Below are 27,702 nucleotides of genomic sequence, written 5' to 3'. Positions count from 1 at the left end.
GAATAGTACCAATCTTCATGCTGATTGAGTGTGTAAATGTTGAGTTATTTCATAGAAAAGTGTTGATGGTACTTCATATCAATAAAAAGTACAAGGATTTATTCTCTGAGGAACTTGAATATCTCAACCAAACATAATTATAAATTATTTAATTTCCATTGAGACATTCCACTAAGTCATTAGGGGGTCATGAAGGGGTCACTAACATCAAGATAGAGGTTTCGGACTGCACATCAATATATCTTATTTATTTAAATCTCATTAAAAACCTTCATCACCAGAGTAAAAATATTCCTGCGGATGAAATATTATATACAAAAAGGAATGAAAATATATTTACAGTACAAGATTCTGCAAAACACCAAAGAAAATAGCACTCACATTCAGGTCAGTGTAATGACTACTAAAACAAACCAAAACTGGGAAAAAACATAATCCATAAATACTAGAAATTCATTCAGAGGGTTATTAACTATGATGAAATTAAAATGTTATCAGCAGCAGGTTTTTCAAAGCTGATTTTACAACAGGCAGTAACTTATCAAAAGACAGAAGGCTCCACATTACACACTGAGATTTCAATCAGTTTCCAAATAAAAACTCTTTCTCCTAAAGTCCTAACAGGCTCTGCACAGGCATGAAAAAGGAGTGGCCCTCTCTGTCATGCATGCCTACAATCCTCAACACGATATTTCCCCATTAAAACCTGCAGTTGGAGGGAGTCGCACAATGTAACACAACAAAGAGGCTTTGAACTGAAGATAAGCCATCAGCAGACTCTCTGAGCAGTCATATCTGTGAGGGATGGAGAAACGTATTGACCTAATGTTCTTAAAGATGGCCATGCATCCTTTTAAATCAGCAAACAGGGAACAATTATGAGCAACAACAGAGTGCCCTTTTATGTTTCTATGAAATATTTTTCTCTCAGACTAATGAGACAGAAAATACAGAACATTTCCCTGGTATAACAGTCAATAAAATCATAAAAACAGAGAAAAACACAAAAGAAACAATACATAAGAGGCGAAACACTGATCATTGTGCCAAAAAAGAGGTTCATATTTCTTTCTGAATACTCTGAAATGTTTTTTCCTGGCGTAAAAGTGTTTTTACCGCCTCCTGTGCTCACACACACTGCTGGATGATTGTAGAAAGGTCAGTACATCCAATTTGGCAGCTATGCAATCTTGACCGCGTGTCCTTGCATACCGGGAGAAGGCCCTTTGTTAACCTGCAGTAAAGAAATTATGGGAACACAGTCAGAGAGACGGAGAGAGGTCAGTTCTCTGTAACTTCTGATATCTGGAGTTTGTTCAGGGAGTAGTTTCACTCCACTGTGCAGAAGCTTAATGGTACTGAAACTGCATTTGTAGAGTCATTAAAGCTTTTTATTGTTGTCATTTTTGGTAAAGTCAAAAATAAAAGTAGAAAAAAAGCAAACATAAGAGCAAATAAGGAAAGAAATTTAGTTTTAAAACAGATGCTTTACAGTAATTCAAAGCTGTTTTCTCTCGTCCTGACTGCAGTGAGGGCGCATCCAGCCGGTGCCACTAACATTTACTGACTGCACTGTCCAGCCCGCCCAGAGCGACCTTCTCACTACTGCTGTCATCAGCCTCTGGACAAACAAAAACATGCCGTTCACACAGCATCAAGAAAGAATCACTGAAGCCGTAACACCGACAAACAGACCGCAACACACAGCCTACACTGTCAGTTTTAGCTGGATTGAAATCTCTGCACCCAACCACAAATCAGCAGACAACAGAGAAATATTTCACTATTTAATGTTTTAAGGAATATTCTTATTCATTCATTTATCTTCTATTGCTTATCTGTTTCCAGGTCCGGGGGGTGCTGGAACCAATCCCAGCACACATCGGACGAGGCCCAGGGACACCCTGGACAGGTCGCCAGTCCATGACAGGGCCATTAAGGAATATGTATTTAACTTAAATATCAATCAAGTCACATCAATTTTTATCACAAATGCTATCTCAAAGTACTTTTTAGATAGAGCAGATCTAGGTCAATATAAAGGTATTTATTTACAGAGACACAACAATTCCTATTTGTAATGTATGTTATAAGTACTGGTGATGCTTATTTTAAAAAGAAATGGAGGTAAATTGTTGATATTGTTTAATTCGTTCTCTGAAACAAAGGCAGACATCTTTCCTGTGAATATTTTGTGTTATGGGCTAAATGCTTAAAGCTAGACTAACAGTTTGTTTTCTTGGTTTGCTTGTTTGTTTGGGTTTTTTTTTTGTTGTTGCTGTTTTTTCAGAACAAGAAGTTACAACTATGAGTAAAATGAATAGTACTGTCTCAGAGACAAACTGATTTGGGAATTATAACTCAACTTAACAATCCTCCACAACAGTATCAAGGGCTTTAGTTTTCTCCAGTGCATACTTGGTAGATGTCACTAGCTAGCAGATGAATATTGTGGTGCTTTTGGAAGCTAAAGGGTCATATCTTCCCTTCAAGAGTTGGTGTAGAGACAGCAGTTATTGTCTTATTTCTATTCATCAGGTATAAGAAGCACGGCTCCCAATCAATAAAGATTTTTGCTAATTTCTGTATCTGCCGCAATGTTTATCACAACTATTTGATTTGTTTGTGCAGCTCTCTGTGTTTTACCCAAGTGGCTTTCAGTATAAAATGATGAATTTTTCAATCAATTCAATTTATTCATTCATTTTTGCTGACTTTGATTATTTTGTTTGGTTCTTTGGTTGATTTTATTCAGCTAGATTTTGCTTCACACTTCAAAACAATTTTTTTCTTTGTGATTTTCTCGTAATCCAACTAAATCCAACTGGTAGGTTTTAAACGAGCTTTTTCAGCACCCTGAAAAATGTTGTACATGCTTCTGTTCCTTAATTAGATTCACCACAGACTCTAAGTTGCTGTGGAATCACTGACAAAGACGACCCAGCAGCTGCAGTCACAGCATCACATTTTGCAACCACAGCAGCACTAACCTCATATTTACATCTGTGCTGAGATCTCTTGAGTAACCTGCTGCGCAGAGAGCACTTCCTTGCTCAATGAAAGTACAACATAACCCTTGAACAGCTTTGGAAATAAAATCCTGGGAAAAAATAGCATGTAAATGACGTTGGACAACAGTTGGTGGAGTGGACCTTGACCTTGCCTTCCCAGCCCTTCCAGTAAGGCTATCCCAGGGTTAAGTTGCGCCACACTTCCATGCATGCCTTTTGTAATCACTAACAGATGTTAGAGTGTTCACTCTTTAAAACAATACCATGTGAAATGATTAAAAGGTCACAGTTCAACAGTCTCAGCTATCCAAGAAAACCAGCTGGCGCATCACAACAAATTGGCTGGCAGAAAAATTAAGCATCTGCAAAGACTTATTATTACCAAAGTCAACTATTGATCTTCTGTTGTGTTAGCATTGTTGAGTAACAAGCTGTGTACGATAGGTTTGTTGTCATTTCTCAATGTATAGACAGCAAATATTTACACTTTTGCTCAGAGAGTGTTCATGAAGAGAAAGTTCCGCTGATGTCGGCTACATTCACATCTGCAAGAAGGTTGTTCACTAAGATAATAAAAGAAAAAGCTGATGTTGAGACACAGTGACTGATTCAGACATCAGCGGTTACAAACAAGTGTTAATGAAGCAAAAAAGGAGAGCCGAGAGAGAACAAAAGACACATTTCATGCCATATTATTCACTAATTAAATGATTCTCACAAAACCACAACATCCTAGCAACATTACAAAAATGCAGAGTAAAGTCTGATGTTAGTATAAGAAAATATTGATATGAAATGATATAAACTCACAGTCATTGGGATCATGCATTTTTTGAGTCATCTGCAGTTTCAACTAAAACAAGCAAAGAGGCAGGAAAGTCCATTAATGCATATTTACCAAAACTTCAGAAAGGGAAATCAGAAAAAAGCTGTGACTTCTTAGAAGCAATAAATTTTAAGAAATAAACTGAATTCACAAAAGGACTATGTGAGTATCTTCAACAATTAAGAAATTAGTGTGTAGTCTGTTTGTTTATATCTCAAAAAGCAACAGTGACATCTACTGGATAAAAACTACAAAGTCAAGTCACTGCTGGAAAAAAAAAAAAAACGTTTTCTTACTTGCCAGTTTGTTTGGTACACTTTGTGAAAACTAAGTGACTAACCTTACATTTGTCAGGCTGTTAAAGAGGTGCTGATTCAACCTTACAGTCTCTTTTGATGGCTGAGGTTTGGTGGGCCAGTTGAATTGTGTTGTGTTACCCTGATATGTGGTTCAGTTACTTTCTCTTCATACAACTGGGTTGGATAAAATGTCTCAGTATGACTTAGTTCAGCAGCACCACAAACCATGACCTCCAAAAATAACTCTGAAATTCATGAGGGGGTCAAAGAAAAATTAAACATTTTAAACTTGTGAACAATTCATGAATATTTATTGATAATTTATAATCAATCAGTATCAATTCATTTCGTCTAATAAATTGGCAGTTGAGTATATTTCTGACACACAGTAAACCTCTCTACTTAGCCTAATTTAAAATTGTTAATGGTTAATAGTTGGTTTATAGTTGGTTTTATGCCCTGAGAAAACTTACTGTCTTTCTTCATCCATTGGTCCAGCTCCTCCATTTCTAGTTCCAGCACAGACGGTACGTCTTCTTCAAACATGGGCCTGAAAGGCACAGCTTTATTGAGAAATCAAATACAGTAAAATTCCAACTGGTTTACTAACTAGTTTACGTTTACCAGTCAGTTGTTCATAGGAGTACACATATCAGTTTATTAACCAATGCTAGATCCACTCTAAATATTATATATGTTAAACACTGGTTCTCAGGTCTGGCCTATTGCAAGACACTGCAGATAGTTTATTATAAACTAAAGTAGAGATAAGTGAATGCATTGATCCCAATTTTTCTACCACTGTGAAAAAGAATGTCAAGAAACTCTAAACATGTATAAAAATTAAAATAAACCAATGGTGTCAGCAAATTATCAGCAAATATATAGAGCTATTTTATGCCATTGGTATGTCCATTGGTAACAAATCACTACACACTCACTATAGTTGGGTCAAAACCACAATGAAACACACTCTACCTGAACTCTACCATTGTTTAGGGTATCTCGTCTTTTTTGCTGTGTAACTTCTGTCTTTGGATTTATTGGTATTGCTCCCCATCAGCTGCTTCCACTATCATTGTCTTCAATCTTTATTCCAAGTTTGTTTATCTCACTGTAAAGTTGCAAAACTTTGCATGGGATAACAGCAGATGTAATTCTTAAGGATATTTGCTTAACAAAGGATGAATGATGAAATAAATTTGCTGTTAGAGATGTTCTGGGTGTTGCAATTCACCACTGATGAAAGATAAAGTGTGGAATCACAACATCGAACTTCCTCCTTTGCACAGTTTGCAAAGAGGACATTACACATAGAGGGCAACACGTAACTGATGCTGTAAATTCAATAGAGATTAAATGTTATACAATATCTGCCAAAATAACAGTGGGCAGAATAATGTGCTTTTTTCAATGCTCAGTACTTACATTGGTACCTTCTCACCATCAGATCCATCCAAATAAGGATCCTCTTTTCTTAGCTCTATCAGAAGAGAACAAGCTTCACTCATTGTTCATGGTTATTTATCATAATTACAAAGTACATTTTTAAGGGACTTAATAGATAATTTGATGCTTTATAGTATAATGCAGTGACATTATAGTTGCTCTGGGCAAACCTTCAATGCATTGACCCAAAGGCCCAAGTGACTGGGTTAAAATGTTCTCCTTCGTGATGGACATACCTTCATCTCTTTTTATATTGTTCAATCTGTGTCTGATGAAGATGCCACAAACTATCATGGCAATTATCACCACCACCAGCACCCCAAGGACCACGATGAGGATGAAACCCAGACTGTCTTCCTTCTGTGACGAGATGGTGGTCTCTGGAGCTTCAGGGTCCCTTGTAGATCCTTCTAAAACTTTTGGCACAGCAGTGACTCATCAGTCATCATCAGTCCAGCCAGGCTAAACATGGAGGTCTATGAGTTATCGTCTGTCTCACTGAACTACATCTTGTTGACTTTATGCCTACTTTCTGTAGGATCAAAATTTAAAACCTTCTCTTCGAATCAGATGGCACTTGTTACTGGCCTGTTACTGGCACATTTACTGTCTAATCTAATAAGGGATGAGTTAGTGGTGCGTTAATATATGAAGCCATGAATGGTCTGACGTACTATGTTCAGCAGTGGGGTGGACATCTGTTCCTGATCCTGAAGGGGAAACAACAATAGAAGAAATATTTAGACACCATAACTGAAAGGCTTCATTGATTACAGACAGATTCCCAACTTTTGCCTCCTTTGTGATGTCAGCTGGTATATTTCATATTCCTAGGTGTGACCTAAAAAAATATTCAGAGCTTGTATTTATTTTGCCAGCAATTTTGCAAAAGTGCTACTTCTGAGGGGCAAATACAGATTATTATCTATTATAAAACACTTTATGTAATAGCACAGACTGTGGGAAGCTGATTTGAGTTTTTCTATTCTCGCTCACTGGACGGATAAATGTGAACAGCCCACTCACAAGAGAGTCATGAGAAAGACAGCTTTGGAAAGGCAGTTCAAAATATTACATCAGCTATATATCACTCAGCATGCTGGCTATAGAATCCACAGTGTGCCACGAATATCACTCTGCAGTTTCTTTTCTAAAACTGATGTAGTCCAAATGATGAAGAAAGGATTTATTTAACCAGTTTTGCAGAAATGTTGATTAATCTGATTATTGCAGATGTAGTTTGTGCTGCTGATGAACTGTTTAGCCTTTTACAGGAAAGTGTTTCTGTTATTTAGCATAGCTTCACTAACAGGTGGAAAAAACAATAGAAAAACACTTGTATAAGCTGATACAATATACAGACACCATAAGCAGCCACAGTTTCCACACGAACACAAACTGCAGTGCCGTTATATTAGATTTCAGTGGTTTTACCTGAGTAATCAAATCTAATATGGGACAGAGATGCTTAAACCTGCAAATGTGTTTAAATGCATTTTATCATCCAATTCCAACTGTTAAGTCTATAAAATTCCCCAGACGTGTTTGTTGATTTTATTAAATTTTTATTGTGTAAAGAATTGAATTGTAATGTTTGTCTGTATGCAGACAACCTCAAAATACGTAAAACCCAACTATACAGCAGTTCAAGAGCAGTCCCATAAAATCAAGTCCCAGATCATTTATAACTACTCTAAAAATGTAAGTTTAATTGAAATATCAATAACAAGGCAAAAAAATAGTATGGAGGAAGTATGAATTAGTGAAACACACATAATAGAATATACCTGCATCGTCTGTAGGGGAGGGACCTGATGGTAAAGGGCTATGAGAAACAGGTGAGAGCAAATCTACAAAGAGAAAGAGCAGCACGTCCTCACATGGACAATATTTACAATGAGAAAAGTGCCATTTTATTTACACCACATGGCCAGAAGTACGACAGCTTCCACAAAAATTTAAACCGTACACCACTATATTGTAACCCTGAAAATGAAACATGAGCAATAGCTGTGTCTGTCCATATACTTTTGGCCACGCAGTGTTTTAATATTATTCATCACAGCTCACCAGTTGTATCATCATCATTTAGGGCTTGTTCATGATTTTCTGCTACCTCAGCTCCTGTATCTCCATCGTCCTCAACGCCATCACTTTGGCACAATACTGCAATTTATGTTATACAGAACCATGTTACTGTCATTGTAGACAAAATAAAAAGAAAACAATTGTATTAACTGTCAACTTTCTTTCGTATTAAAAAGAAAAGCAAATCTGAAAGAAGATGTTTCAGGTTTCACAGAGTTTAAAAATTTGCAGTGGAGAAACAAAACAGTCACTAAAGCCATTTACACAGGAACTAAGGACTTCCGTCTACATGATTTCAAATGGTTGCAGAAAAAGAGAAACTAAACTGTTGCTAAACACACCTAGTGAGTTTAATATCCCCACCTACCACACTTTGTGGTAGGTGGGGATATTAATCACGTTGAGCAATTTGTTCCTGACAAGTCATGTTTCTCTTGCTTAAGAACCAAAAGAAAAGTCTAGTGTTCATATAAACTGGTAATATACCAAAGGTATACATTGCGACATTGAAAAGTAGATTTTTAAAATAGTATTACTGTAAAATGCCTGAAATGAAGAAAAAATAAAACACCTGGAAACTCGAAAGTTTGGGAGTTTTTTGTTAATCAGGCCTTGATATTCGACTTATCTATATAAAAGTAACAACAGCAGTACAACAGCACAACAATAGACACGCTTCACTTTCACTCAAACTGCAGCAACACAGTCGGACAGAATAACTGAAGCACAAAAGACAGAGCAGCGAGGAGACAGAAGAGTGGAACGAAAGAGTCCAGTTGTGTCTTCATTCAGACATTAAAAAACTCTGTCCTGGTCTTACCCGTCCTGGTCAGCGTGCTCAGCAGCAGCAGCAGCAGTAGCAGAGGGGTCTTCACCCAAAGGCCTCTCATGTTACCAGTCCGAGAGGCAGACATAGTGCCATTGTGTGCCTGCTTCCTTCTGTACTGTCATGGCATCACACTTCCTGATTTGACTTAACATGTTAAGTGGAAGCCAAAAAAAAAAGAAAAAAAAAATCACACACCCTCAGACTCACACAAGATAACTCACTCTGATGTGATGCAATCCACTGCGTGCTTGTAGCCACAAGTCTGACGGCTCCTCAGCTGCAGTACAATCACATTCCTGTCGGTTAGGTATGCAGGTCTGCACAGTGAGGGGGAAGCTGAACAAACTTTAAGGAAGAGAAAACAGCTTGTATGAGTTCATTACGGGCCAGCTGGCCTTGTATCTCCAGAGAAAATTGGTAATGTGTCTGGGTGCTGCTTAAAATAACTCCAAGGCTGCAAATTTGTTTCTTGTTACTCGGCTCAGGCGGAATCATACGTCAGCCTTTGTGGTGAAATGCTGGTCGTGAATTTGAAGGTCATGCTGTTATGATTATCTATGGGTGAAGACTGTTCGCCTACTTTAACAAGACTGTGCAGTCTTTTGCTTCAGCTCACAGCAGAGGCTTGGTGCTCGCAGGTTTCAACAGGATGGCTGAGCCATCAGATCTTTTCATCCATTTATTTGCAACTTCAATCAAACTCCTTAATGTGCATACAGCCAGCTGCCACTTCTCAGATTTTAGTGGCTTTGGTAATATGAGTGAATTCTTACATGATGAGCAGGCTAAAGGGTAAAGTAGCCCATGACTCTACATGACCTTTTTATATTCTGAAATTACTCATCAATACCGAATCATATGACCATAAATGTAGGCGTAGAACAGTGACTACAGCCGATATTTTGTTGCATTTGTTTTTCTCAGGTCACCATTTTGCAAATGCCTCTAGTCAAGGTACTAGTCAAGGTACTAGTTTTTATCATTTTATTTAGTACAGTGTTGCTTTGATTCTGAAATCGAAGCACTGCAACAGTAAACATTTGGAGATTTTAAAAGCAACTGCTCCGCCTGTCTGCTCTTCACATGCGGTGAAACTCTTACAGATGACTCAGAATGGACCAGCACATCCGGCCTTCAAACAGCTTAGGACCCACAGCACTTATCTGCTCATCGATACATTCACTACCTATGATCATGTGAATCAAATTCACATCACTGTTGTTATGACTTTTGCATCTGCAGCCATCTTGTGAAACACTTTCAAATGGCCTTATGTGCCATTAAAAAGCTGCCGTCTGTGCTCACAAGGAAATCTCACACTGGTCTTGTCTGTGGCTCTTTGAGGGTTGAACAAGCTGGGAAATCCCATCAGAGCTCTGGTGATGTCCCGCCCTCATTTAAGTCACTTTAAAGAAAAATATCTCCCAAATGAATAAATGAGAAGTCGTAAATAAAAGCCTTAAGTTTGGATTCATTCTTTGTACAGTGGAAATTGATCATAGGTGCTGACCTATGATTGTCCCATCTTTGTTCCTACAAATATGTTGTGCACTTGCAGGCGACTTTGTTTTCAGTAAGTCTGATGAGTCTGCTGCTCCTCTATCAACATCTAGTTCTTTTTTGTAATGTTCTGGGTTATAATCTGAAACCCAGAAAAGCTGTTTTTTTCTCACAAACCTGATGAAACTGCTTACGTTTGTAAAATTTCAGTACAAAAGTGGAAAAATCAGGTTGTACTAAAACCAGTACAATAAAAGTTGTATTGATAAATGCATCATCCTGGATATCTCTGTGGACATAATAATTTGATTGAATGAACTTCCAACTATTCAATAAATCCAATATATGTGTTGACTGTTTAGATCAATTCATTAGTTTGACCTTAATCAGAGAGTATTTTCTCCTGAGAAAAAAGAACAGTTACATAAAACTTTGAAAATTCTTTGACCTATTTTGATTAAAAAGACCACAAATCAGAAATTAAAAGCTTATGTAATATTTGCGGAAAAGAAAATTGTGTAGATTGGAGAGGTGACCTCATTCTGGGATGGCAAATCAAACTGAGGGAGAATAGCATGGAAGGTTTTGGCTCAGAGAAAACCCAAAGACCATTGACGTTTTTTTGAGCACTGTCTGGTTTATAATCTTTGCCTGCGACAGTGACGCCAGTTCACGTTGTGTGATTTATGACTGCTCTTCTTCCCTCAAAAGATTTTATTCAATGATCTGATTCATACAGTCTGAGTCACTCTGTTAAAGGTGCAGCTCACTTCAGTGGACATACTTAATTTACATGACAACAAGTAACGTTTGTGCACATTCAACAACATCACAACATTATAAAAATACTGAACTTCACGCACAGTTCAGAGTTATTAGGACTTAACTTATAATTCCAGTTTTTGAAACTTTGCATTTTTACTCCACTACATTTATAATAATTGTATTAAAGATAGTAGATCTCTGGTTTCTCTGGATTAAAATGTACTTAAGAAAGAGCATAATCCTTTAAGGAATGTACTAGGTGGTTTCATACACGTTTACATAAATGTAACGGCCAGAGCTGCAATTATACAATATTGAATTAACAAATGCAGCAGAAGTTTCTTTTTTCTTTCCTCCCACTAATCATCATCTTCATCCACCCCATTCTGCTGTCCTTTAGAAAAACCTCACCTCCAGGTTGGAAACCACCAGACTGCATTCACTACATGAAAAGCAGCTGCCAGGGAAACTGTGACAGCAGTATAATTCTGCCCAATGTTGCCATGTGACTGATTTATCATGCATTCATTCATGCATTCATTCATTCATTCATTCATTCATCTACCTTCTATTGCTTATCTGTTTCCGGGTCGGGGGGGCACTGGAACCAATCCCAGTTCATGTTGGGTGAGGGCGGGGTCACCCTGGACAGGTTGCCAGTTCATCTCAGGGCCAACACACAGAGACAGACAGAGACCAACAACCACTCACACTCAGACAATTTACAATCAACCCAAACATGCATGAAACCCACACAGAACATGAAAACTCTGCACAGAAAGGCACCAGGCCTTCTGTGCAATTGAACCTGTGACCTTCTTGTTGTGGGCAACAGTGCTAACCACTATTCCACCGTGCTGCCTCTATTTTATTATAACAATGATAGATAAGTAACGGGAACCTTTTTCATTGTTTTTAATTTAATTTTAATACTTACTAACATGCACACTTACATACTTTTGGTGATACAGTGTAAACTCTTGAACTGAGGACACACTGTACATGGGAGGCTGACTGTACTCAACCTGTCTCTGAAACAGTTTGAACTAAACTGATCATTATCAGCATCCCATTTATGGACACTGGTTTGTGTTGTATTCTTTCTTTTTTGAAATTATTATTAATTACATTTTATTGTTAATTTAAATCTATTTTTTCCTGCTGATACTGAATACAGACCCTAATAAAAAAGTAAAAAATCATATAATTTAATTAAACTTTGTAGCAGTTAATGTTAGTGTATGTTATTTCGTGAACAAATAACAACAAAGATAACAATCTCGCCCTATTTTGATATTTGCTTTTATCAGTAAGTATTCATAGATTATTTATATGTTAATATGATATTTTATGTGATAATCTTTTTTATATGTATATATATATATATATATATTGGAGATTAACTAGTTATTCAAAATTTACAGTTAAAAAAAGACTTTATCAAATACATTTGAGGACTTTTGTTAAAAAAGAAAAAGAAAAAAGAAAAGAAAACAGGAACAATGCTGCTTTCACCGAAACGAACTCGGACACCATTTGATGACGGACCATCCCACTTCCGGTGCAGTTGTCAACACTAGAGAAGCATCACACGTGTTTACAGAGACATAAAATGGTAAAACTCTTGTGAAATGTCCCTGTGAGCTAACTTCAGTTCGTGTTGTTGTTTAAATCGCATAAAAGCTTTTTAGGGTTTAATCGCCGGATGAAAGTTGTGACGGTGAATTTGTGAATTTGTTCAGCCGAAGGTGCAGAAAACTAAAGGAAAAGCGTCGGACAAAGTCGTTCATCCGTTCAGCAGGAAAGCTGCCTATCTGGCCCGAGAAGAAATCAGACTGAAGAGGAAAGAAAAGTGCGTAGAAAAAAAATTATATGTTGTATTTTTGATGTAGCACGTTGGTGCTTCTCTGTCTACATTCGTTTAACCATCTGCGGAAAACATGGTTTTGTCAAATCTGGACCAGTTTAACCACAATCAAGAACAGATTTAACAACTTGTTTTACCACATGTAAACCTGTTGAATGAATCGCTGACATGGTAGAGGTTTGAATGATTTGAATCAGAGGTGACTGAAAACTCTGGACTCGCATTTGAAAATGTATAAAATTTAGAATATTTATTTATTCATGTATGAAACAGACATGAAAAACGAGCCTTAAAACAGCGAAGATTTTAGGTTTAACATCCCGTGTAAGACACTTGATGGGTTAATAATAAAAATAATGAGAAGAACTGTTTTAATTCCACTGTTTTCTCTGACACTGCAGACAGAAGAATGACAAAGCCACCCGTCTGAGCAGCGTTGGTAAGATGGATTTTCATTCTTCTGTGTTCTTAAAGTCACACGTCTCTACCAAGCTGTCCTGACAGTTGTGCGTTCCTGTTATGGATCCACTTTGACTTTACAGCTCTGCCACCTGTGCAGCATGGCGTTAAAGCACATAGTACAGCCTTCTGCCAGTGTCCTGCAGCTTATAGACTGACAATCTGTCCAGGGTGCATGCCGCGCTGTTTTAGCACACAATTTTGATTATTTTGTGGAGTATTTTGTAGATCATATCCCATTTGCTCACCTTTTAATGTTTATCCCTCCTTTTTTAAAAAAAAAAAAAAAAGTACAGCCTGTAAAGCTTCTATTGTTGAACTACATGTATCTTCTAAATCTGAAAATTACTTTCAGATGTTTCAGCTTTTGAGTTCGTCACGTTGGGGCCAGTATTTATTTTTGGTACAAAGCGGATCCTCTCTTCTTCACTCACAGGTGAGAAGCTGCTGTGGTTTCAGGAGCAGTTGGATCCAGCAAAGACGTCTTACACCAGAAAAGATGCTTGTGACATTATTGAGAGGTTGTAAGGATTTTTTTCAAAATGTCATGTATATCCTCTAATCTTTTGTTATGATATACCGGTATTAAGAAACATTGCTAAAGAGGGAAAACAATTAATAGTACATTTATTTTGTGGTAATAAAATTCTAAATAGAAACACAACAATGAGCTTTTGTGTGTCTCTCTGTCTGTTCAGGTACCTCAAAAGATTTGATGCTGAACTTGAGCAGATTGAGTTGATGAATGGCATCAAAGGTCGTCAGGGCCGTCTCCATAGCGCCAGAGAAGCTGTCATCAAACAGACTGTGGAGCGGGAGCGAGCGCAGTACAAGGGTGTTGGATTTGGTGAGTCTCCACTGTATCAATGGACACACACGTACGCACACTTGCACAACAGAGGGGTATTCCAGAAAGCAGGTTATGTTAAAACTCTGGGTATGTTAACCCTGAGATGAGGGAAACTCTGAGTTATCTGTTCCAGAGAGAGGGGTATCTGAGACTCTGAGCCAATCACCATGGTAACGGACGGTGAACATAACCTGCTCACTGAGTTTCTACCTGTCTCCTCCCAGACAAAGACGACTGTTTGACATGGATTGCCCATTCATTCCCAATCCGATTGATATCGAATTATTCAAAATGATTTACGTGGCGAGAGAATCTTCTGACTGAGATTAGATGTCCAGTCGTTTCCAGAGGAGCATCTGTCATTTGCCTCAGTAACATTCTCCAGCTATACATTACCAACCTCACACACCGTGGACGTGCACTCACATCACAGCTAATTTTATGCGTAGCGCTACGTTTTTGTTTTGTTTTTTCTTTTTGCAAACAGCAGTTACAACATCGGAAATGTAGAGCGCTTTGGAAATACAACAGTGTGTAGAGCTGTGAGAAAAGTAACTCTTGCACTGAAACGGCTGTTCCCAATGTTGGGAGTGTTCCCGGGACACAAACCTGTAAGAAACATCAAAGAGGAATTCAACAGAATTGCAGGTGACTGATTCAGAAATCATATATTCTATTATTTTAAATGATGTACATTCTGCTGCTCTCCCTGTGGCAGCAGACAGCGTTTCTTCTTCTCAGACAGGCTCAGATGAGCCCTCAGCCACTGGTCGTTTCAGTGGTGTTGACGGCTCCACCTGTTTTTCGGGGCTCTGCCTTCTTTCTGTTGGCTCAGCAGAACTCCAATGTTAATCTCTTTTTTTTAATTAGTAGATATTATTTTGTTCATATACACATCATCACTTTTTAATGACTTCAATAAAACTGTGTAAACATTGTGCGATGTGTTAATCTACTAAGTGGGGTATTAAATGAGATGACATGAAAACAACATTTTGTTCTGGGTTTGTGAGTGCCAGTGCCAGCGAGCAGGTTATGTTCACCGTCCGTAAATTACTACTTGAATTAATATTTACTTTGTTAAATATCTTCAGTGAATTAAAAAAATTTAATTAAAATCAAAGTTAGGTACAATCATAGGCCAGCAAAATATGCCTTACCTTTTTGAATGATTTTTTTATATTTAATTTTTAACTGCTTCCAAGTACCCTTCTCCCCTGATGGATGGAAATGAAAATTAGATTATATTCCTATTTATATCTGGAAATGTAAGCTGCGATCTCTTACGGTTAAATGTAAAATCAATGGAATAGTACTTTCAACCTTACGCATTGACTCAGGGAGCATTTTTTTCTCGGTTGTCATGGTGACTCGTGGTCTCGGGGCTCTATTGATGATGGCTCTTTATAGAGGTTGTACACATCTGAGCAACTTAAGTTTCAAGTCAGAGTTTGTTGAACCTGCTACCTGGAATACCCCCCAGATGTTAGGACCTGTGTAACTTGCTTTGTGTTGTCTCCACCACAGAGATCCCAGACATCATCAATACAAAACATCTGAAAACATTCAGGTGAGAGAATCTGATTCAATCAGTCAGCTGGATTAAATATTTTGTTGTAAATGTCCTGTTTTCAAAACTTCACAGGTTTTGTGGCTTTGAAAGAATGTGATTGTGCAATAAATAAATATTGCTTCCCGTTTGGCTAATTCAATCAGGTGTCTAAATTGTAACTCTTGTCATTTTCATTGGATTGGACAAAGCTCAGTTGTCTCTGGATTGCCTCCAGTCAAAGAAACCTCATGTTGTTATATTCTACTCTGTGTTAGGGCTGAGCTGTATATAATGGAAAACAAACATTACCTTAGAGAAGGAAAAATCCCGTTGGCTCTGGATGCGAGAGATTCTGACGATCCTCTCTGATAACTTTTGATGTGATGTGTTTTTGTTCGGCAGGGAGTGGACCGGTGATCTGAAGAAACTTCCAAACATTAAACTGCGAAAGGTGTCAAACAAAGGTCTGGACACGAAGAGCGAAGGACAGGACCAGCACAATGAGGCAGAAGACAGCAGTGAGGATGATGAGGATGCAGACAACACCCTGGAGGATGAACAGGTGAATGAGATGGTTCTGATGTCGGACTGAACCTGAGCCTCTTCTCATGTGACTGTGTAGTAAAGTTTCAGTCATCCATTCAGGACAAGAGAACATCAACTATGAGACTGTGCGTAGAAGCTGCTGCTCCATTTTTATCCAGAAGATGGCAGCACAGCCTTTTTTCCTCAGTCAACCCTCTCTTTCTGTTGCTTGTATGTGAAACAATCACCAACCTGTGAGGGTTTCTACAGTCATTGTTTATTACACAAACAAACATGCTTTCTACGTAACCTGAATAATCAGATTTATCCAATCAGAGATAGAAAAAGTGCTGACAAAGATGTTAGGTGCTGTGATGTTGTAATAGACAGAAGACACAGAAAGTTGTTTCCATGACTTGATGGTGACACAAAAAAAAAAAAAAAAATAAACCTGTAGAAAAGTGGACAAGCATAAACAGCACTTGTCTGGTCATTCACACAGTGTGTCATTTCAAACGGACACTGTCATCACCTAAAACAAAACATGGACTAATGGCAACCATGAAAGCTGTTAATGTATTAAATGAATGAATAAGTGATGGACCTCGCAGGGCAGGATCACATAAAGCTGCAAACTGTCCGAAGGAAACATTAATATTTGGCCTACTTGATGTGCTATTTCAAGAAATATTCAGAACTTTCCTCTATGACATTTAACATAATTTTTTTTAAATATCAGACTGACCTAAAGAAACAGTTTCAATAGTTGTCACTCTATTCATAATATCTGACTCTTTGGTGTCAAACGCCTGATTGATTGGGAGACTTAAGGCCTCAATACGTTTCAAACATAGACCCTGTTGGATTCTCTCAAACATTTGCTCTTTTTTCTTTTTCTTTTAAACTATCACTTCAAATGACACCATCATCATCTTTGTGTTGTTTGGAGATAGTAGCTGTGTGAAGAGAATATGAAGACTATGTGACAACAAGCTGTCCAGGGCGGCTGCGACTTCCGACGTGGTTTGTTTGAAACATAGTGAGGTCTTTGGTAAACAGTATCCACAGAGTGTAACTTTAATCCCAGTCAGTGCGGTTTTTCAAAGTGCATACATTAATAAAATGGTGTCAATATAGCACATAAGTCTTTACAGTGTTTCCTTGCTGATGGCTTTATTTTCCTTTACATCTCCTCTCTATTTTCAGGCCCATAAAATTTTTCCTTATATTGCACATTCACTTTCCTTCAGCTCCCAAGTATCACTGATCACTGGGGGACAGGATTGATTCCTTCACTTTAAATCCATCCTTTGTGTCTTTTAGGATCAGCAATCACATGAGCTGAGCACAAAAAACTGAAACACTTGAGACTAAATCACATCGAGGTCACACCAGCTTGTGTTGTAAGAGCAGGATGAGCAGGGTTTGTCTGAGCGACTGGATCAGCATCAGACGGGGTTCTGTGCCGGTGCCACTGCAGCATCCCCTGACATGTCTGAGTCCATCTGTGCCTCGGGGGCCCGGGCCGGCAGTGGGCCTACTGGGACCTCTACAGTTTCGTGCCGGCCATTGGCGAGGACGCTGGGCTGAGCCTGAGAGTTGCGCAGATCCTTTTCAGGGCAGTTTTGTACCGTGATGATGCGATTGAAGGCCTTGAGGCGGCGCCACAGCTGCAGGTACACTTTACACTGGATGTACATGAAGATGAGACCACCCGTGAATCCTATGGCCACCACGATCAGTTTAGTCCAGAAGGGCCATTCCAGCACACCTGAGGACACACGCACATAAACACAAAGTGCACTGTGAGCCAACCTGCAGAATGTGTACTGGATCATGATGGGTGCTGTGTGCACTTTGTGCTTACCCTGCTGTGAATAGTACTTCAGAAGAGAAATTCTCCATAATTCCTCTGCAATCAAGAGTGAGTGTGATTTCTCTTTATTTCTATAATGTCTGGAAATTTGCTTCCTGCTATGTTGTCTCATACAACAAATCTATATTCATGTTAATATATGAAGTATTTTTAACATATTCTACACTGAGTTGCCAGTTTCATAGTTACACCAAGCGGAAATGTACCCCAGTCAATATGAATATCTAAACTGTATTAGGGAGGTGTTTATATTATTTTATGACATTTGTTGGACTGTTTTGTGTTATTCTCACAGGTGATTCTACAATTCTTTCCACCCGTAGCTCAACAGGATAGCAAAATATATTTTCAAAAACTACCAGATCACTACCTCTTTAGAACTATTTATTTTCAACAGAAAGGGAAGTTTCTATGGTCATGATGGCAGGATGTATTGCAGAGTGGTTATGTTATATATTAAAACTAAAACTGGCCACTGAGTGTATGATTTCTGCCTCTAATGTTAACTCCTGCAACATGAGAGTGAAAGACTGATACACGAGGCTCACAGAACAACACAACACACCACACCAACACTGAAGACAACAACATACATACATAAGCACAGAGGGGTAAATCTACAGTATGTGCACCTTGTTCATTTGAGCAATGTCATAAACTGTGAGAAATTCCAATAAAACTGAAGCTGTAACCAGCACATTCCTCGATTTCACTCTGACTAGAACACTAACATCTGAAACGGACATGAACATTTCATGAACCTTGTATTTGCATACAGGTTTGTTTCCACTGCCATGGAAACAACTGTTGCCAACTGTTGCTTTTGAACTGAATGTCCTTTCCACAAATGTGATATGTGACTAAAATATAAATCACAAAAGTAGCAGATTAAGTTACATTGGTTTGCAGTCACATAAACCTTAAGAAATTTGCAGTTTAGCTAAATATCTGTTTTGTGGGGGCTGTGGATCCACACACAATCAAGTCAGTTTAACTCTTAAATCTTAAGTCTACAAATCTTTCATTTTTCAAACAACTAAATTTTAAACCACATAAAGTCACAAATTTCACTCAGTTATTTGTGAAATTTGAATATATTAGCTATCTAATTTGAAGGGGGATACTTTATATTGTCTAGTACATTGATGAAGTAGACACTATACACTTAAATACTGCGTTCATGATAGAAAACATCAACACAGCACTTCAAAGTCACATCACCAGAATCAAACAGGTGCAGAGATCACTGGGTGAAAAGGTTAAAGCTGCCCTGTGGAGTTTAGGACCTCCACAATGAGCTGGAAAATACAGAGCTTAAAAAATATTTCTGTGACTAAAAAGTTTGCGTGATGGAGTGGCTCTTACTTCACAAATTTGCATGTCAAGGCTTGAGCAGCTCACATCCTTACAATACTTTAATATGGAAAATACATTTAACATTGTTGAACTCAGTAATTAATGCTAATTCATTCTACTAATCTATCTTAAAGGGGAATAAAATCTGCAAATCAACGTATCCAGGTAAACTGCATTCACAACAGTTGAGTAGAGCTAAATGCTTGTGGCGAAAAGCTCCATATCGAACATTGAAGAGGCTACAGATTATGAAACTGTTTCATTAAAAGGAAATATTCAAATTTCACCCTGTGTGATTGCGGTATGTGAGAGAGAGAGGGGGGGGGGGTACTGACCATTCTTCCCAATTCTGATTTCTTCAACGGTTCTCTTGACCAGAACGTAGACTGACCACAACATGCACACTATTGCTATCAAGTGAAACAAAACAGAACAGAAGATCTTTCTCCTCTCACTCTTCGACATGTGTAGCCTCTCCCACTGAAAGACAGAGGGATGAAGATGGACAGCAGATGACATTAGTCAAGATGGATGGAAGGTTTTCTGGAGAGAAAGACAGATTTATCAGTGTGTACATACTTTCCGTAAAGGTTTGAGCTTCATCTCCATAACAAAGTCAAACTTGCAGAGTTCACAGCAGCGAGTGTCAGAGGATTTGATCCACTGGTTGAGACAAGCCTGGTGGACGAAACTCAGGCTCCCTGTGCAGCGACAAGGCATTATCAATGGGCACTCGTCATCTCCCTCACAGTGGCAGATCCTACATACACACAGAAAACATGCACAGAGATTAGTTAAAGTAAAAATGCAGCTACAGTAGCATTACAGTTTGTTCCTGTTGTTGTCACTTGTCTCTCTAATTATTTTGGAGAATAAACTTGAGCTTCACAGTGACAGATGACTTTCGTGCACATGAAAACCCACTAACCTGCAAACCTCAAGCTCAGAGTCATCAGAGCACTGCTGTGGCATCCCTCCATTCACACTACAGTGTTTCCCTAGTGTGGGCACTGACATGTCTCCACCCCCTGAGCCCTTTTCTTGGTATCTCTTGGTAATGAGCTCCTCGGCATCCTCTGTCAGTGAAGAGCTGCTTCCTGGGCTATGAGCAGACGTGTTGCTCTTCTCCATATGTCTGCTTTGTGGACATTTCTGTGAAACATGTCCGTCTCTCTTCATTGAGCCATGGCTGGAGTGGCGCTTCTTCAGGCCTCCGGTGTCCTTCACCAGAGGCTGGTTTTCCCTCTCTTCGTCAGAGCCCACCGACTGCAACTCCATATCTGCTTTGTCTTCACCTCCTTTACCTCTGTTGGCCCCCTCCATTTCACGGCTGCTGCCACTGCGCCGTCGCGCTCTTCTGGCTTTCTCTTTGCTCCAGCTGCGGGCTTCGCGGCACACTTCGTCCTCAGAGGAAGAATCATCCTGTGGGGCAGCTGAGCAGCGAAGACGAGGTGGGAGTTCCCTTCGATTCTTGAAAGAGCGCTCCCTCTTTTCCCCCCTCTCGCTGCGGTCAGAGCTCAGGCTGCGGTAGCTGCGGTCTGTCTGCTCCTGTTTGCCATTGGTTTCCATGCAGTCGAAGGCAGTGCAGCTGCTCCTTTTGCGGCGATGACGACGCTTCACTTGCTTCTTCTGGGCCTGAGTCGATGAACCCAGAGTCGTGCTGGTGACTGTCATTTTGGAGGTGTGTGTGTGCTTGTTGTGCTTGTGGGATTCAGAAGCATCCTTGTCTAAACGGGTCAGCTGGCCTGAGCTGAACACACACACACACACACACACACACAGACAAACAGATGTGTGAAAATAAGATAAAACAAGATGGTAAAGACATGGAAGTGAGAAAATAACTAAACAGCTGGCCTGAAACTAAATTTGCTAAACTTCTGTCCTGGAAAATCCAGATCTGCCAGCGTTTTTCATATGGAAAAAAAATGTCACTAAAAAAGTAACTGTGTAACATGAAATATGAGTGAAGGTGGAAAAACCACCAAGTCTGGACAATAAAACTAAAAATATTTGCATAATTAGATAAATCAAATTGTGAAACAAAATAGAGAGGAATAAAGGGGGGTTTAGTCTGATCATCAGGCCAAGGAACAAACAGAGGAAATGATGATTTCTGAAACGGTAAATAATGGTAAGTGACAAATGGAGATTCAAGCACTCTCATACATACAGGTCTGTCAGCATCATGACTGCACCCCTAAAGAGGATAATAAACTGTAGAATACACTTTTTGCACTCAGTTGTCTTCCTTTCATAATTGTAACACTGGATTTCTGCATCTTTAATTTTGTTTTTGTCCTTGGGGCCAATTCACTCAGTGGAAGAGAAGCTTCAAACTGTGCACATTAATATCGCAGAGAGCACTGTGGCTGGTTCATGCCTTTAAGAGAGGTGTTTGTGTTTGATGAGAGAAGGGATATCTTTCTTCTGGCTTTTGACTTTCACTGCCCATATAAGCATGATTTCTGAATGACACTTAAATAGACAGCTCCTACCTGCATATGTCCTGAGAAGACGGGGTGATTGATGTCTTTGAGGCTGCAGTTAGCCCTGTTGTAGAGTTACTGGCCTGCAATAACCGACAAACTCAAATTAGCTGTAGCAAGTCAATTATCAAACTTCTTTGAGTCAAAAAACTTTTAGTATTTGTGCATTGTTGCAAATCAGGTGTACAGCACTATGAACTGATCTCGAATTTGGCCCTTTAAGCGGTCCAATATTCAGTGGTTACCTTGGAGATGTTGCTGGATCGACTGCCTGAGCGCCCAGGGGCCTTCCTCCCCTGCAGAGAGAAGATACAGAAAATCATTAGAGAACCTGGAAAATATCATCTACCTGTTTTAGTGTGATCTGTTGCAGAGCTACAACAAGCAATTATTCATTTTATAAGTTTCTGCGAAAGCAAATATGTATTAGGACAAGAAGAAACTTTGACTTAATGAGTCGAGCGAACATTAAAACACATTGTAATTAAACTAAGCTGCTTTTAACATCACCACTGTGCCCTGGTCCTGTGTTAAAAATCGTGTGTGGCCACGTGTCCTCGTTAGTTCATTGTGACCTGAGCTAAAGCCAGCCAATCCTATTACCAAGATGCTGCTTTGCAATGTGTCTAGCTATTTAAAGTCAACTTAAAGCACTTTTTCTGGAACTTCCTAGAGTACTGATTGAACTAAACTCAACTCATCTATAGCCTTGTTCTCTGCATGCACCATCTTCCTTCTGCATACAAGTTCCTGTTGGCAGGAAACGGTGGTGTGTGGGAGTTACCAAGCACTAACAAGGTTTAACCAAAATAAAAACACACATCCTTCCTGGTGTTTGATGCATGTTTCAAGTTATTTTCCCCAGACACAGCCGCACCCTCAAACCTGGTCAGCTTAGAAGTGAGCATTGATAATAGTTTTATTATCAAAAGTTTATATCAAAAGTGTGATAAATTTTCTGAAACAGTAATTGAGAAATTAATTGTAAATAAAACAAAAGTGTTGGAAATTATGAGGTTACACAAACACACAAGTAAATTGTTTCTTGTCAAACATGAAATAAACATGCATAAGCTGTACATTTATTCAGAAATCTTTTAACCGCTGGACAGAAATGCTTTTGTTGAAGTTTACAAAAGCTGCAGGGAGAAACTAAGATTTAATAAGATTTAATAAAACTATTTTAAGCTTCATCAAAACACTCCTAGCTTTCTTGTCCTTTTCAAATCAAATCCAAATATTTTCTCCCACAACTATCACTCCTTGAACTTGCCTGTTGTCACTGGCCTCGCAGCTGGCAGCCAGGTGTTTTATTGTGAAATGGGCAACATTGCTGAAATGACAGTGGAGACTGCTTTCAGACTGCTGTGTGTACTAACAGTACCAGGTGCATGTGGGACTGACTCACAAAGAAAGACAACACTCACTTTCTTCCCAGTGACGAAACATGGGACAGTGCACTGTCTGTGTGGCTCACTGATATTATTTTTAATAGTTTTTGGACAGGTTTATGGGACAGATAATTATTTATATCAAATTCTGGCTACACAGACAGTTGGTGTTACTTAGTTACTTACTCAGTTAACAGTACGTTTTGATTTTAATATACAAGCTCAGCTATTGAGATAAAAACAAAAAAAGAATTCAAACTTAAAAAAGACAATAGTTAGTGCATACCTGATTAGATGCACTGAAAGAGTTAAACCTGTCCCAGTACTGTTCGTAAAATATTTGGCTGGCACAAAATAATGGCCATAGGTGTCACAGTATGAAGCGTGAAAGATTATCATGTGTCTTACAGATTTTAACGTGGTAAGTCTCTAATTTGGAAGGACACTTTTTTTTAATTTGACATTAAAAGATCAAAACAGAGCTCGAGCACAGCAGCCCACACATACTCAGTTGTGAGTACACAGTGTGGAGATTGGTGAAATAAATAAGAGGGACACTGACAAATAGGAGGCTGCCTAATCTAAGCTGATCAAGGGATTTGCCCATTGCCAAGTTTAAATCAGTAGTCCTGGAGTCAAAGTAAACATTCTGGGTGTTAGAGAGGATGGACACATGTACCTGTGACGACAGGTGCATGTGTGCGAGGTTTTGGTAGTCTGTCCCCACAGCACAAATCAGTAATTGATTAACTGACTGAAATATTACACAAACATCAACGGCAGATAAGTTGTTTCTCAGAAGTGGCACATCTTTAATTTTAGTCCCAAACTTCTATAAGATGATTAGAAAATCATGATTCAATAAATATGAAAGCATTTGCTCTCTCCAGGTGTACACAAATATTCATTTTGCATTTTGATACATGTCCTTGTAGAAGCATTTAGAGAATGGCTGGCAGCTTTAACATTAAACTGTTTAGAAAGTATGGGAGTGATAGATTTTGGCTATCAATTCTGGGGAAAGAAACCCATAACTTGAAATATGTCAATCATTAAGAGGATAAAAATACTGTGGTGGCATTTTAAAAAATATATGATGAAATACACAAGCTGAAATTTAGCTCACAAGTGTGAAGTTTGACAACAACCACTGGCAGCTACATGTGTGTAAATAAATCAGCAGTATGCAGCAGACTTTTTTCCACCAGTAGTTCTGTATTCAGTAAACAGAGGTCTAACAGGTGATGACAACAATGCCAACAGGAACAACAACAACAATAATAATAATAATAATTCATTATAGCTCTCCAGGTAAATTAACCCTTATTAATAACAATTTCCTCAGGTCAGAGAAAAAAAGAGCGAGCAGTTGGCAACATTAATAACAGATATATGCTAAGCCATAGCTGAAAAGGAACATAAATGTCAAATATTCCCTGTTGGAGATGGTAAAGACACAGGAAAACGTAGACACAAAACAATAAATCTGAATTCTGTTGCTAAGGCCAAACAGAATTAGGAGAACAAGGTTTGTACAAAGCAGACTCAACATACCACAGATCCAAATACTACAATCGCCTTTTAAACACTTTACAGAAAAATCCAACATGTGTACACTTTTCTATAGCATCTGCGCAGTAGCAGCATTTGCATTGGTCTGTGAATTTTACAAGACACGTTCTTACTGGTACACTAGCTTCTTAACATCCACAACATCCAAAACTTTCAGTCTGACAGGTCAGCAAGATGCAACAAATCACTCCCAGCTAGAAAACTTGCATTAAGAACTATACGCAACAAAAGAAGCAGTTTTTGTTCTACTAGACTCACCTCACCTTCACAGTACAGAGTGGAAACTAAGTCCAACTATCACTTACCGGACACTATGATTCTCTGCTAATACTCTGACTCCGATGTACAGGAGAGACTTTGGTGAGTGCATGGATGGACATGTGCATGTTTCTGCAGCGGGGATTAAGTGATGTAGCATAGACCGAAGTCTATAATTTTAGTTCTGCATTCTGGCTACAGCCACATTTAGACATCAGCCCATGTAGTTCCTAATGCAGAGTCACGTCTAACAGGCTCTGTTTTAAAGAGCATTTGAAATCTTATTTTCTTTTAATGTTAAACATTTATGATGAAATAAAATAAAATCAAAACAATAACTAATCTGCTTCACTGGGTTTGAGTTGCTGTATTTTGATCAGATTGATCGTTGCATCTCCATGGCAACATAAAAAAATCTCATTCTGACAGTTCTGAATCTATTATTCAGCCCAGAAATATGTGACAGCCTCGTGTTGTGCCATAATTGGCTTTCAAATGCCCCGACCCCCCCCCCCCCCCAAAAGATGCAAACCCTGAAGTGGATACAGCTACAAACTGTACTGAGACCCACATACCTGCCATCACCACCACGGTTACTGTAGCAACAGCTACAAAAAAAATTTGCTTTTTGCCAACAGAGACTCGCTGACCTCAAACCAAGGAGACCAGCGCAGAACAAGCATCGCTCACTGTAAGTGGGAAGAAACTGATAAGTGGGTGAAGATTAGGATGATGGGATCCGGGTCATACAACAGCACAAGCTATATGATTTAAAAACATGGAGTGCTGCACATTCAGAGGGCATTTACCTTTCAATTTCTTTACACCATGAAAAGCATAATCCAGACAATGAAGGGGTCCTCAAGAAAAAATGATGTGTAAAATGTGTGTTTTAAAATAAATAAATAAACATTTGATAGTTAACCGCTCATCAGCCAGGAACTTAACTGTGCACAAGGCTGTAAGCCAGTAAGTAAACCGTGTAGTCCAGGAGGGTTCTGAGACACAAAGGTGTTTGACCTGTGGTCTTCTTAATGGCCTAATGATCTATCAATCTAAAATGCAAAGCCACGATGCTGGGGTACTCTGCTGTGTGTTGTAATCCTCCACTACTGTTTCTGTTTGTCAAAAAAAATAAAAATATTAAAAAATGCTAATGAATCATATTCTGTATTGACTGAAGTCACTGTCAGGTAACAAGGAAATACAGGTTCCTGGCCAGACTGAGGAATTTCAGATGGTTCCCGGGCCTGGGAATCATGTCCATGAAACATGTTCTCCCCGTGTTTCATCCCACCATCCAAAGAAATCATGTTTAGGTTAATTGGTGACTCTAAATTGTCTGTAGGTTTGAGTGTGAGTGGTTGTTGGTCTCTCTGTCTCTGAATGTTGGCCCTGTGATGTAATGGCGACCTCTCCAATGTGACCTCGCCCAGTGTGAGCTGGGATTGACTCCAGCACCCCAAGCAACCCAAAAATGGATAATGTTGATTTGCATTCGTTGTTGTAATAAAGGCTACTGATAGTGTTGGCTCATTTCAACCGGATACATTTATAGGCTTACAGTAGTTCACAGAGTGAATTCAATTAACACAGCTACACTTAAAAGAGCAGATCTTAAAAAGCATTTCTGTAGTTCATTATTAATGAATGCAGTGGCAACAATTAAGTAACATCTTTGTTGTGTTTTTTTATACAACCTTAGATAGCCATGCTAACTTGGCGTGACTGAATTGATTAAATAACTTAGTTATCAAAACCAGCTTCAAGTATAGACACAATGACCTCATTTCTCTTTCTGCCTTCAGTATCACATGCTATCTCACATCTGTCCTTGTGTATTCATAGACTTATGCACATCTGATGATCAAATCATGAAATCCAATCAAATCTTATTTATAATCGCACCAAATCCTAACAGAGTTAACTCAAGGCACTTCTTGTCTACACCAACCTCTGTACAGAACTATTCAAAGGGGCCAAGCAATGATGTGGTGTGATCGTGTAAAATGTCCTTTTTTTAGGATGTAAAAGATTGAAAGTTGAAAGCACCAAACCCCAAGTGAGCAAACAGTGATAAAAGGCTGCTGAGTGTATCCATACTGTGTGTGAGAGTGTGTGAGAGAGTTGTCAGCTGATACTGGAGGCTGTCACTCACACACACACACACGTGCACACACACACACGGCATGCTCCTACATCAGCATTCAAGGACCATTTAAATGGCCTTCTGAAGATAGAGATATTTCTATTGTTGAGATCTTAATTCTTTATAAAATTACAAACTTTAAGTTTCAAGCCTTAACACAAAATCTGAGGACTGCCAGCACCTCAGAGGGTTGACAATAAATTAAAAACAGAGTCAGGAACTCACCTCATTTTTGTCTTTAGAACTTGGTGCACTCTTGCCGTTGCTGGCTGGCACCACAGTTATCTGTTGTACAGGCATGCTGCTGTTTCCAGGCAACACTCGGGTGTTACTCCCACAACATTCCTAGCACGCTTGCCTTCCTGTTCTCCGATCTTTGTTCTTGCGTGTGATTCTCTATCCCATCAATGGGCTGTTTTCAGGCAAAGGAGACAGCACTGCAGGGTCGCTCTCCTTTATCAGCCCAATCTGGATCATCGAGAGGAGTAGAGATGGATCAGGATCAGGTCACCGTGGCAACAGGAAGACAGCTCTGGGGATGGTGGGTTGTGAAGTCGTCATGACGACTGGGAAACTACTCAACAGTCCAAA

General features: G+C 39.0%; 3 protein-coding genes across 4 annotated transcripts; 1 reads left to right on the top strand and 2 right to left on the bottom strand.

Moving 5' to 3' along the window:
• Positions 1 to 227: 227 nt before the first annotated feature.
• Positions 228 to 8,641, bottom strand: tmem154 (transmembrane protein 154). Of its 2 annotated transcripts, XM_029511634.1 has the most exons (9): positions 8,494 to 8,641; positions 7,656 to 7,751; positions 7,373 to 7,435; positions 6,260 to 6,295; positions 5,822 to 6,001; positions 5,565 to 5,619; positions 4,610 to 4,686; positions 3,822 to 3,864; positions 228 to 1,234 (listed from the first exon to the last, which is right to left on the bottom strand). In XM_029511634.1, exons 1-8 carry the CDS (start codon positions 8,585 to 8,587, stop codon positions 3,833 to 3,835), a joined length of 633 nt encoding a protein of 210 aa, XP_029367494.1. In that variant the 5' UTR covers positions 8,588 to 8,641; the 3' UTR covers positions 228 to 1,234; positions 3,822 to 3,832. The 2 variants fall into 2 exon arrangements, with proteins under 2 accessions (XP_029367494.1, XP_029367504.1); XM_029511644.1 differs by lacking the exon at positions 3,822 to 3,864 and having other exon boundaries at positions 8,494 to 8,637.
• Positions 8,642 to 12,324: 3,683 nt separating this feature from the next.
• Positions 12,325 to 17,159, top strand: tma16 (translation machinery associated 16 homolog). The gene is made up of 7 exons (XM_029501088.1): positions 12,325 to 12,382; positions 12,510 to 12,619; positions 13,036 to 13,073; positions 13,530 to 13,614; positions 13,792 to 13,940; positions 15,471 to 15,513; positions 15,898 to 17,159. The coding sequence occupies exons 1-7, from the start codon at positions 12,380 to 12,382 to the stop codon at positions 16,085 to 16,087; spliced, it is 618 nt and encodes a 205-aa protein (XP_029356948.1). The 5' UTR covers positions 12,325 to 12,379; the 3' UTR covers positions 16,088 to 17,159.
• Positions 16,463 to 27,411, bottom strand: marchf1 (membrane-associated ring finger (C3HC4) 1). The gene is made up of 6 exons (XM_029501087.1): positions 27,337 to 27,411; positions 21,987 to 22,037; positions 21,751 to 21,824; positions 19,832 to 20,012; positions 19,588 to 19,732; positions 16,463 to 17,791 (listed from the first exon to the last, which is right to left on the bottom strand). Exons 1-6 carry the CDS (start codon positions 27,409 to 27,411, stop codon positions 17,469 to 17,471), a joined length of 849 nt encoding a protein of 282 aa, XP_029356947.1. The 3' UTR covers positions 16,463 to 17,468.
• Between the last annotated feature and the right edge of the window lie 291 nt (positions 27,412 to 27,702).

This window comes from Echeneis naucrates, chromosome 1 (genome assembly GCF_900963305.1).
Source record: "Echeneis naucrates chromosome 1, fEcheNa1.1, whole genome shotgun sequence".
NCBI classification, from domain to species: Eukaryota; Metazoa; Chordata; class Actinopteri; order Carangiformes; family Echeneidae; genus Echeneis; species Echeneis naucrates.
Note: the sequence above shows the minus strand (reverse complement) of the source record. Positions and strands in the feature narration are given on the sequence as shown.